The sequence below is a fragment of the Salvelinus sp. IW2-2015 genome, linkage group LG18 (genome assembly GCF_002910315.2).
Source record: "Salvelinus sp. IW2-2015 linkage group LG18, ASM291031v2, whole genome shotgun sequence".
Taxonomy (NCBI): Eukaryota; Metazoa; Chordata; class Actinopteri; order Salmoniformes; family Salmonidae; genus Salvelinus; species Salvelinus sp. IW2-2015.
In genome coordinates, this window is record NC_036858.1 from 1,068,558 (window position 1) to 1,080,608 (window position 12,051).

Genomic DNA, 12,051 nt, shown 5'->3' on the forward strand with positions numbered 1-12,051 from the left:
GTTGAGTCCTAGTATTTAGATTACACATTCTCGTATGGGTGGTTCTAGTATTAGATTACAACCTCAGTATGGGTGAGTCTAGTATTAGATTACACATTCTCACTATGGGTGAGTCTAGTATTAGATTACACACATTCTCAGTATGGGTGAGTCTTAGTATTAGATTACACATTCTCATTATGGGTGAGTCTAGTATTAGATTACACATTCTCAGTATGGTGGAGTCTAGTTATTAGATTACACATTCTAAGAATGTTTGAATATTGTATTAGATTACACATTCTCAGTATGGGCGAGTATATTATTAGATTACACATTCTCAGTATGGGCGAGTCAAGTATTAGATTACACGTTCTCAGTATGGCGAGTCAAGTATTAGATTACACATTCTCTGTATGGTTGAGTCTAGTATTAGATTTTACACATTTTCAGAATAGGTAGTCTAGTATTAGATTACACATTCTCACTATGGGTGAGTATAGTATTAGATTACACATACTACGTATGTTTGAGTATAGTATTAGATTACACACTCTCTGAATGGGTGAGAAGTATTTGATTACACATTCTCAGTATGTTTTGAGTATATTATTAGATTACACATTCTAGTTGGGTGAGTCTAGTATTAGATTTACACATTCTCAGAATGTTTGAATATTGTATTAGATTACACATTCTCAAGTATGGGCGAGTCAAGTATTAGATTACACATTCTCAGTATTAGTGAGTCTCGTATAAGATTACACATTCTCAGTATGGGTGAGTCTAGTATTAGACGACGCGGTCTCAGTATGGGTGAGTCTAGTATTAGATTACACATTCTCAGTATGGGTGAGTCTAATATTAGATTTCACATTCTCTGTATGGTTGAGTCTAATATTTAGATTACACATTCTCAGTATGGGTGAGTCTAATATTAGATTACACATTCTCAGTATGGGTGAGTCTAGTATTAGATTACACATTCTAAGAATGTTTGAGTATTGTATTAGATTACACATTCTAAGAATGTTTGAGTATTGTATTAGATTACACATTCTCAGTATGGGTGAGTCTAGTATTAGATTATACTTCTCAGTATTGGTGAGTCTAGTATTAGATTACACATTCTCATTATGGGTGAGTCTAGTAATAGATTACATATTCTCAGTATGGGTGAGTCAGTATTAGATTACACATTTTCAGAATAGGTGAGTCTAGTATTAGATTACACATCCTCAGTATGGGTGAGTATAGTATTAGATTACACAATCTCAGTATGGGTGAGTCTAGTATTAGATTACACATTCTAAGAATGTTTGATTATTATATTAGATTACAATTTCTCAGTATGGGTGAGTCAAGATTTAGATTACAATTTCTAAGAATGGTAGAGTCTAGTATTAGATTACACATTCTCAGTATTGGTGAGTCTAGTATTAGATTACACATTCTCAGTATTGGTGGGTCTAGTATTAGATTACACATTCTCAGTATTGGTGGGTCTAGTATTAGTTCAAAAATTCTCATTATGGGTGATTCTAGTATTTGATTACACATTCTCAGCATTGGTGATTCTAGCATTATATTACACATTCTAAGTATGAGTGAGTCTAATATTAGATTACACAATCTCTGTATGGGTGAGTCTAGTTTTAGATTACACATTCTAAGAATGTTGAGTATTGTATTAGATTACACATTCTCAGTATGGGTGAGTCAAGTATTAGATTACACATTCTAAAGTATTGGTGAGTGCTCGTCATACTGAGAATGTGTAATCTAATACTAGACTCACCCATACTGAGAATGTGTAATCTAATACTAGACTCACCCATACTGAGAATGTGTAATCTAAAGTGTTTCCCTCCAGTCGTTCATTTTGCTACAGCCCGTCCCCGATCTGATTATCAGCTGTTGTCAAACACACGTGAAAAGCTGATTATTTTCCTCCATAGCACGCAGTGAATTTGTACTGGGTAAAAATCAGAAGTGAGTATGACATCCTGGCATTTGAGCATACTCGAGTGCCACATACATTAAAACATCCTATTTGTGTATACCCAGTCAGTCTACTATTTAGAATTCAAGTACGGCTGCTCTTCCTCTCTCAATTGTCTTTCTGTCTCACTGTGTATCTCTCAAACACCTTTCTCCGTCTCCGTCTCCGTCTCCGTCTCCCTCTCCCTCTCCCTCTCCTTCTCCTTCTCCCTCTCCCTCTCTCTCCCTCTCTTTCTGTCCCTCTCTCTCGACTCAGACCTGCTTCACAATCCTGCAACCACAAAGCTGTCTCACGTTAACTCTATCTCTTCAGAGAGCCCATACCCCAGAGTACAACCTGTCAGTGGTGTTCTGTTCCCACCTACCAGCCGTGTGGTCGAATCACGTTACCCCGCGTGCCGAGCGGTCACGGTCTCGCTGCGGTCTCTGTGTGCCAGCGTCTATCGTTTCCACCCTTCCAGCGATTGCCCGGCCCCGTTCCCTTGCTAGCCACAGTTATCTACACTGACAGGCCCTCTTTCTGTCTCTCTCTCTACTCTCTCCCTCTCTCTCTCTACTGTCTCTCTCCCTCTCTCTCTCTCTCCCTCTCTCTCTCTACTGTCTCTATTCCTCTCGCTCTCTACTGTCTCTATCCCTACCTTTCTCTCTCTTGCACAAATTGGATGATTACGGGATGCATACATAGGAGATTACACCACTGACAGGGAAGGCAGCATGCTGTGGACACACAACGTGTGCTCTCATACACACAAAAACTGTATAAACACACAGTGTATGCTCTCATACACACAGAAATTGAATAAACACACAATGTGTGCTCTCATACACACAGAAATTGAATAAACACACAATGTGTGCTCTCATACACACAGAAACTGAATAAACACACAATGGGAGACTCATATAAACACACACACACACACAAAGTAATGAAGCACACAGTGGCATGTACTCATGGATTCCAATGGAAGCCTGGCTCCCTCCCCACCCCACCCCAATAAAATGATGTATCTTTCATCTCTCTATGTTTTATAATTTTCCTTTAATTCGCAAGAGGCTGAATGTATCTGACCGGAGAAAGCATCCAAGCAAGCGAAACAGCGCCCCCTCTGTCTCTGCATGTGTACACACCATCTATCTGATGCGTCTGGTTCAAAAAGGGTATGACATTGTTGCCGCCCGTAGCATTCAATGCAAGAGAAGCCAGCGAGCATTGATGAACAAAAATTATTAAATAATAGCCAATCAGCATTCAGCTCAACTGTGAATGATCCTGGCGCACCAAAAGAAAGTATCGAGGGAATCCAGTTTGGATTTGGCTTCACACCTATCGCATCATATCAAAAGCCAAACGTCATTGTTGACAGATATAAATGTAATTGTTGCATCTCGTTGTGTTGTCCTCCAAAGGCTTGCGAGCTAACTAAAACGATATATTTCCTAAATTAGCCATAGATGAATAGGGATTTGGACTTGTGGTTTTACTTAACTCTTCGTACTGGCCAATGATTATAATGGCGAATCCGATCCAATCATTAATTTATACATTATGCCCCTGGCCTGATGGAAGTAGGCTAATGTTAACTAGCTGGCTAATTGTTGCCCATGAAAGGAAGTTAGTCTAGCGAGCAAGCATTTTAGCCAGGTAGCCTTGGACAACAACAACTAAAAGCGTGTACTGTATGACAAAGTGACAGACCATTTCGGCAACATGAAAGAGAGGAGGATGGCATTGGCGTTTCTCTAGAAGTAGGGTGAGTCAATAAGTGTTTTTTCTTGCAAGCACCCACACACACACAGAAATTAGTACCATGGACAGTCATATGATATTATGATTGGACTAAATTGTTTTGGGAATCTTTTAGTTGTCACTGTATTAGAATAAGCAGAGGTGATTTGATGATGTTGTAGTTGAAATGGTGCTGGAATAGTGGAGGCAGCTCCTGTTTCCTTTGCGACTTGCGGTAACTCTCTGTGGTTCTAAATCAAATGTTGTTTCGTAGTCAGAAAACGTCAGAAACATTAACTTGCTTGAACATGCTGTAGGTAATGTAACTGTTTGTAACATGTAATATGCTTCGTGGACTTCACCGGACAGAGGTCGCTCTCTGGTTGTGTGATGAAACAAAGGTGTGGTTGAATTTATTCTACCCTGTGTCTTCTTATTGTCTCTGCTTTAGGCCTATATATTACGGTGTCAAGGCATATGAACTAACAGGTTATAGAGCAAACAACACAGTTATCACAACACATAGGTTGCAATATGGCAATTTTTTTTCTGGCTTGGCTTTCCCAGTGATTTTACCCATGCATCGCTACTGGAAACATAATGATAGTGCACCAACACATTCACACACTTCACCCCGTTAGCCCATAATACTTCACCAATTTGTCTTTGAAGATATGTACTGAAAACAGTAGAATATATGTACCATACTATAAAGGTCACGTACCATGGTTGGACTTGGACTGGTGGACAGGGGTGTAGTGGTTCTTGGAGGAGGTTTGTTGAGGAGTGTTGTCTTTGGGAGAGCCGTTCATGGCTGAAAAGTTCTCACAGTCATATTGAGAAATGGGAATGGGTCCCTGTTGCCTCAGGATGTCTGCAAGGGCCCTGTGGACACAGAGGGAAAAAATGGCAGATTTTGATAAAAGTTTGTGCACCAAAAGTCACTGATACATCTATTCAGCTCACTTCTCCAAGCATTTACAATACACTCCAAGGTGAGTGAGAGTACATTTTTTCTTGGCACTGAATGGTCATAGAGAACCGTTATTAATAACCCCCTGAGGTATAAGGGCCCGGGGATGGGATTCTACTGTGCTAACATACAAGAAGGTCATAAGAAGGATCATTTAGGTATTTGATTTGGAATATTAGGAACCCCTGTAAGTATAATTTGTTTAAAAAATATATATATATTTGATGCAATATTGAATTTGGTATTACTGCTATTACCCCATAGAAACATAACTGAATAACATATTCATATATGGCAAAACAGACAGTCCAAAAATAAAACAAAAGGAAGTACATTTTGAAGTGTCTGTCTTATATCTGAGAGATATAAGATAGATGAGCAAATTATTTTTATATTTATTTTACCCATTTTTCGGCACTACATTTTCGGCATGTCTCATGGTCTGACAAATACCACTGTAGCTCTGCCACCTTTCACCACAGATGCGGAAGACCGGCATCGGCAGATGCTGTGGATTGAGGACGCAAGCCCAAGCTAGATACGTCTCACTTAAACGGACAGATTCTATGGGGTTTTGTTATTATGCTAATTAGATGTCCATGGGGGCGTGGACATCCACTCTATTAACAAAACAGTGACGATAACAAATATACTAACAACAGAAACAGAAGCATAGTTGTGTTTATGAGAAGCCGTTATAATTGGGTTGAATTGGAGTGTTTTTCAGGCCGACACCAGGTGCATACGGAGGTATGGCACCCTCGAGGGTGAGAAGGAGAGGGGAGAGAGGGAACGGAAAAACTCAACAGCATCATGACAGAAAATAACACAAATAGTTATTTTTTTCTGGCTGAGCCTTTTGAAGAGGAGGAAATCAAATGATGTTTGCATTGCTGCGATTGCTCAAAGCCTTGTGCATGACAAATATATGTACAGCGTAACCTCTTCTGTTCTATAAATATTGTCCCTGTTTTTATTTATTTCACATCTGAGTTTTGCAGTTATGTATTTATCATTGGATTTGCTGTGGTGCAGACGTGTCAGGCAACTACAATGATACTTTAACCTTAATGTTATACAACAGGAGGCTGCTGAGGGGAGAACGACTCACAATAGTGGAGTGGATGGAACGGTATTAAACGCATGGAAACCATGTGTTTGATACCATTCCGTTGATATCGTTCCAGCCGTTACTATAAGCCCGTCCTCCCCAATCAAGGTGCCACCGGCCGCCTGTGCGTCACACATTATTGTATGTCTCTAGATTACTCCAGTGTTGCGCCACGCATGTATAAAAGGACCATGCTTCATAGCGGGAGACTACAATGTGTATCAGCGGTTACTCATTGATGTGTGCTCTCCAGCATCATGTGTTGTCCACTAGTCTGTGGTTAAACGTAAAGGTGGCAAAGCCCCAGAGGGAGACAGAAAACAACTGAGAAAACACATAACTGCAGACCGCTACTTTGTGGAAGACTCCAACATAGCCCTGTTTAACCCATGTCAGTTCACCACTGCAGTCTGAGAATGCACACCACCACCACCACCACCACCACCATCACCACCACCACCACAGAGAACGTGTTGGTATGATAGGTGCTATGGGACTAGAGTTAGGTCAGGGTGAGAGGGGTTGGATTAGAGGTTTTATTTTCTATTTTATGGTCTATGACAATATGGTTTGTTTTAACTTAGCAAAGGCCTTGACATTTTATGAGTATTTTACGAGGGAAATGTGTATAGACATTGTTGTGCGTCTGGATTTATCTGTTTGTATTTGAAGCGATGATGCACTGTCAGTGCTCTCCATAGTATTACATCGGCTTCATGTTATGATGCAGAAACTAGATTTGTCACAACACCTGCAGTGAAACATACAACAACAAAAAAATACATAAAATATACATCAGTAGGATCAGTCCTTCACCACACAACTGATATGCAAGCTTTCCCAAATCATGTAAATATTTCCCTTTGAACACCTCTGCAATTACTTTGGTCTTTCATGTGTACAAAAAAAAAAAAAGTTCCTCAAGGGTTCTTTGGGAAGGCTAATGGTTCTATGTGGAACCATAATGATTCAAAGAACCCTTTGAGCCTTTCAATGGTTCTTTACAGTTCACAAAAGGATTCTTTGCTCTTTTAGTGATAATTAAAATGTAGGGGAGGAGACTCATTAGAATATTTTGGGGTGTGGTTCGCGCATAGCTTTTTTTGTGCAACCGTGAATGAGAGTCTCATTCCAGTGTATCTAATCAGTTGTGTTATATATGACTATATCTAGAAACAATGTTTTGCATCAATTGAGAACGTTTGATTAAATCACTCAGTATTTATTTTCTTGGGGACCCCCAGCTGTTCCAGAGGCAGCTCACTTAAACTGTTAATTAACACAGTAACACCTATGGAAGTTTAACAGTATAATATGGCTTAACAGAATAAATAACCATGTATGGTTCCACGAAATGATCTACAAAGAACCTTTCAGATTGAGAACCATTTTTCCATGATGGTTCTATAAAGAACCATAAAAAAAGCATTCTATATAGCCCCAAAAAGGGTTGTAACCATAGCGGAACCCTTTTTTGGTGCTATATAGAATTAATGGTTCTTCATAGAACCTTAGGAAAGTGTTCTTTATAGCACCATACCAGTTCCATTCAGAACCTTATGAGCAGGGTTCTTTATAGAACCTTCAAAAAAGGTTCCGTATAGCACCAAATGGTACATGCATTTGTTTTTATTATATGTCATTGGATTATACAGAATTGAGAGTAAATGCCAGAATGCCATTAAATCTGGTACACTAGGCTGGTTTACACACACACATGATGGTTCTAAATAGTACAGATAGGGGTTCTTTGGTTTGTAACGATATACATCATTTATTGTGTGTGTAAACTAGCCTAGTGTACCAGATTTAATAGCATTCTGGTAGTGGGTGATCAAATGATTTGTATAAAGCAGGACATAGCATCAACCTGGTTAAAAGTCAAGTTTTTTTTTCATATAGAAAAATCTTTATCTGTAGCCTACTGTACCAGGAAGAGACACGTGACACCTCACAGTACATTATGTAAAATGGAAGTCAAAGATGTACTCAATCTCATGTGACCATGTTCCAATGAACTCTGACCTCTAACCCATTAATGTCATAACAATTATTTTCAAGGTGCAACTAGTATTCTTAGTTCAAGGGACATAAAAGACACAAAAGACCAGATCATGTTTCATCATGTTTCATATAAAACGGGGATTTGCCCCCAAGCAGACATGTATATTCATTCATTCATTCATTCATTCATTCATTCATTTATTAAGTCATTCATTCATTCATTTATTAAGTCATTCGTTCATTCATTCATTCATTCATTCATTTATTAAGTCATTCGTTCATTCATTCATTCATTCGTTCATTCGTTCATTCATTGATTCATTCATTCATTTATTAAGTCATTCATTCTGACTTACCTATGGATATTCATTTCCTGAGGAGGCTCTGTGGCTTTGTCATAGGCAACTTTAGCCGAAACTCCCACCACTAAAATAAAAGCTATGATCCCACAGGTGATGTACACCGCGGTGTTCGTCTGGTCCATACTCGGGTCAAAAGGCTGTCCCGTCGAGGCTGGCGACGGGGGGGGCGTTTTCACCCAGTCCGGCTTGTTGTAGTTTTTACAGCTTGACTGATCCACCCGTTTTTCTTTTTCCTGGCAGCAGAACCGCAGGAAGCAGGACCCGCAGCAGTAGCGGTGAACCGTGTTGTTACACGCAAACTCTCTGTCAAATTGTCCGCTCACGTCGTAGTAACCAGTGCACGTATCGTAGTCCTTGGTCGTGTTCTTCTGCGGCGCAGCGGTGGGGATCACCGCGGTGATGTTGGTGTCTTTCGCCTTGGGAGTCCGCTTGGTCACGGGTTTCATCTTCTTGCCTCCTGTCCCGGCGCAGAGAACGCTCAGGGGATCCAGGTATATGAGGAGCAGCAAAAGGTGCCTTATCCCCATGGTGTGTCTAACTTGTCAATTCACTTCCGACGCGACGCTTGTGATCTTCTCTGACTTGGCAGTGAAGTGAATGTGATAGGGGTCTCAGGCTCTCAGTCCAACAAGGCTGTTACAACCCTCGTCACCTGCCACTCGCGTTGGTCCTCTCACGATCGATACTGTTACCATACTGGCTAGAAGAATGAATAGCATCAGTATCGAAGACGCAATTAGTTAAGTATATCAGTAATAGCAGCGCTTCTGAAACCCATTGCGCTCTGATAGAGAGAATCGTCATTCACGGAACTGCATGCCTTGGTTGCGCTCTGGTAGGACAGTCGAGTGCAGTGGACTGTGTGCTTTCCGCCGGGTTGGAGATGCTGAAAACGGCCGGGTGTCGCTGTCTAAGGTACTGATTTATGTGGGGCGCCTTGAGACGAGTCGTCTTTACATGGCAGGGCTTGTGTTCACATCTTCTTGTTGTGGTGAAAGTTGCGCTATAGAGGAAACAAACAAAACGCTTCATAAGCCATTATCCGCACGTCAAGGGGAGTGCGTTAAGTCTAATCAAAGCCAACAATTTATCCACGCGATGGAAACCACAATAATTTATTCTGAACGGCGGTATTTTTGTCACATCCTTTTCGTGAAATGTTTGACATTCAGGGATTCTGGGCTTGTCATAACGGCTGCATGCAGTCAAGACGCGCTTGTTAAAAACCCCTTTCGATGTACAGACATTCCATTGCAACTGGAACTTTCCAAATGCATTAAAGTTTTTGAATAAAATTCGAATAGAGTAGAACCGATACATTCAAAACGGTTTTAATTGCAGCCAAATATTTGTTTTAACTCAGTAAAATATCGCCGAAGAATAGCATATTTCAATATATTAGGCTTACTTAAAAGTTATTCATTCTATCTTACAGAAAAGCACAACACAACGCAATGTGATTTATTTATCTGCACGTTAATGCGAGGCACACGCAATAGTTCAAAGATAGAAAACGTATGGTGATGAAACCTACCCCGATCAAGATTCCCGTTGACTTGTTCTCTGTCTGGCGCGAGGAGAGTGATTGGGATATGAAAGCTCAGCTCGAGACCTCTCTTCTCTCCTCCCTCATCTCCCTCGCTCTTTCTTACGTCAAATCAAATCAATCAAATCCAAATGTATTCGTCACATGCTTCGTAAACAACAGGTGTAGACTAACAGGGAAATGCTTAGTGACGGGCCCTTTCCAACAATGCAGAAATAAATAAAATAGATACATAATAGAAAAGTAATAACACCTAATAATAAAAGTAATAATAAATACGCAAAGAGTAATGATAACTTGACTATATACACAGGGTACCAGTACCAAATCGAGGTGCAGGGGTACGAGGTAATTGAGGTAGATATGTACATATTTATAGGTGTATTTAATTGAGGATCCCCATTAGCTGCTGCCAAGGCAGCTGCTACTACTCCTGGGCTACAGCAACATTAATTAAGGCAGTTATATACAATTTAAAATATTACATTTCATAACACTTTTCACAACACATTTAGTGTCCCTCAGGCCACTACTCTACTACCACATATCTACAATACAAAATCCATGTGTAAGTGTGTAGAGTGCATGTCTTATCATGTGTATGTGTGTGTGTGTGTGTGTGTGTGTGTGTGTGTGTGTGTGTGTGGTGTGTGTGTGTGTGTGTGTGTGTGTGTGTGTGTGTGTGGTGTGTGTGTGTGTCTTCCCAGTCCCCGCTGTTCCATAAGGTGTATTTTTATCTGTTTTTTAAATCTGATTCTACTGCTGCATCAGTTACCTGATGTAGAATAGAGTTCCATGTAGTCATGGCTCTATGTAATACTGTGGGGACTGTGAAGAGGACTTGGGGACTGTGAAGAGACCTCTGGTGGCATGTCTTGTGGTGTATGCATGGGTGTCCGAGCTATGTACGAGTGGTTTAAACAGACACCACGGTGCATTCAGCATGTCAACACTTCTTACAAAAACAAGTAGTGATAAAGTCAATCTCTCCTCCACTTTGAGTCATTGGAGATTTACATGCATATTATTAATGTTAGCTCTCTGTCCACATTTAAGGGCCAGCCGTGCTGCCCTGTTCTGAGCCATTTGTAATTTTCCGAGGTCCCTCTTTGTGTAATCCAGGTGCGACAAAAAAGGCAGAGCAGCGCCTTTATGGACAGACTTCTTCCATCTTAGCTACTGTTGTATCAACATGTTTTGACCATGACAGTTTACAATCCAGGGTTACGCCAAGCAGTTTAGTCACCTCAACTTGCTACATTTCCACATAATTTATTACAAGATTAAGTTGAGGTTTAGGGTTTAGTGAATGATTTGTCCCAAATACAATGCTTTTAGTTTTTGAAATGTTAAGGACAAACATTGCTTGCCACCCTTTCTGAAACTGACTGCAGCTCTTTTAAGTGTTGCAGTGATTTCACTCGCTGTAGTAGCTGACTTGTAGATTGTTGAGTCATCTGCATACATAGACACACTGGCTTTACTCAATGATTGTAAAAAGAAAGGGGCCTTGACAGCTGCCCTGTGGGAATTCCTGATTCTACATGGATTATGTTGGAGAGGCTTCCATTAAAGAACACCCTCTGTGTTCTGTTAGACAGGTAACTCTTTATCCACAATATAGCAGGGGCTGTAAACTATTACACATAAGTTTTGTCCAGCAGCAGACTATGATTGCTAATGTCAAAAGATGCACTAAAGTCAAACAAAACAGCCCCCACAATCTTTTTATCATCAATTCCTCAGCCAATCATCAGTCATTTGTGTAAGTGCTGTGCTTGTTGAGTGTCCTTCCCTATATGGGTGCTGAAAGTCTGTTGTCAATTTGTTTACTGTGATATAGCATTGTATCTGGTCAAACACATTTTTTCCCAAAAGTTTACTAAGGGTTGGTAACAGAATGATTGGTCGGCTATTTGAGCCAGTAAAGGGGGCTTTACTATTCTTAGATAGCAGAATGACTTTTGCTTCCCTCCAGGCCTGGGGGCACACACATTCTAGTAGGGTTAGATTGAAGATACGGCGAATAAGAGTGGCAATTTCGTCCGCTATTATCCTCAGTAATTTTCCATCCAAGTTGTCAGACCCCGGTGGTTTGTCATTGTTGATAGACAACAATATTTTTTCACCTCTTCCACACTCACTTTACAGAATTCAAAATTATAGTGCTTGTCTCTCATAATTTATTCAGCTTTACTTGGATGTTTAGTGACAATGTTTGTTGCTGGCATGTCATGCCTAAATTTGCTAATCTAGCCACATTTTTTTAAATCAAGTAATTGGCAATATCAGTGGGTTTTGTGATGAATGACCCATCTGATTCAATGAATGATGGAGCAGGGTTGG

The 12,051-nt window shown here is 40.3% G+C and overlaps 1 protein-coding gene across 3 annotated transcripts in view; it reads right to left on the reverse strand.

Annotated features, from left to right (window-relative positions):
• LOC111978779 (protein shisa-6-like) overlaps positions 1-9,758 on the reverse strand; it is a 144,692-nt gene extending 134,934 nt beyond the window's left edge. For all 3 annotated transcript variants that reach the window (XM_070448226.1, XM_070448225.1, XM_070448224.1), the window contains exons 1-3: positions 9,694-9,758; positions 8,154-9,162; positions 4,434-4,594 (exon numbers count right to left, since the gene is read on the reverse strand). In XM_070448226.1, the coding sequence (XP_070304327.1) occupies positions 4,434-4,594; positions 8,154-8,686 (694 nt within the window). In that variant the 5' untranslated portion in view covers positions 8,687-9,162; positions 9,694-9,758. The remainder of the gene's footprint in view (positions 1-4,433; positions 4,595-8,153; positions 9,163-9,693) is intronic.
• Positions 9,759-12,051: the final 2,293 nt, after the last annotated feature.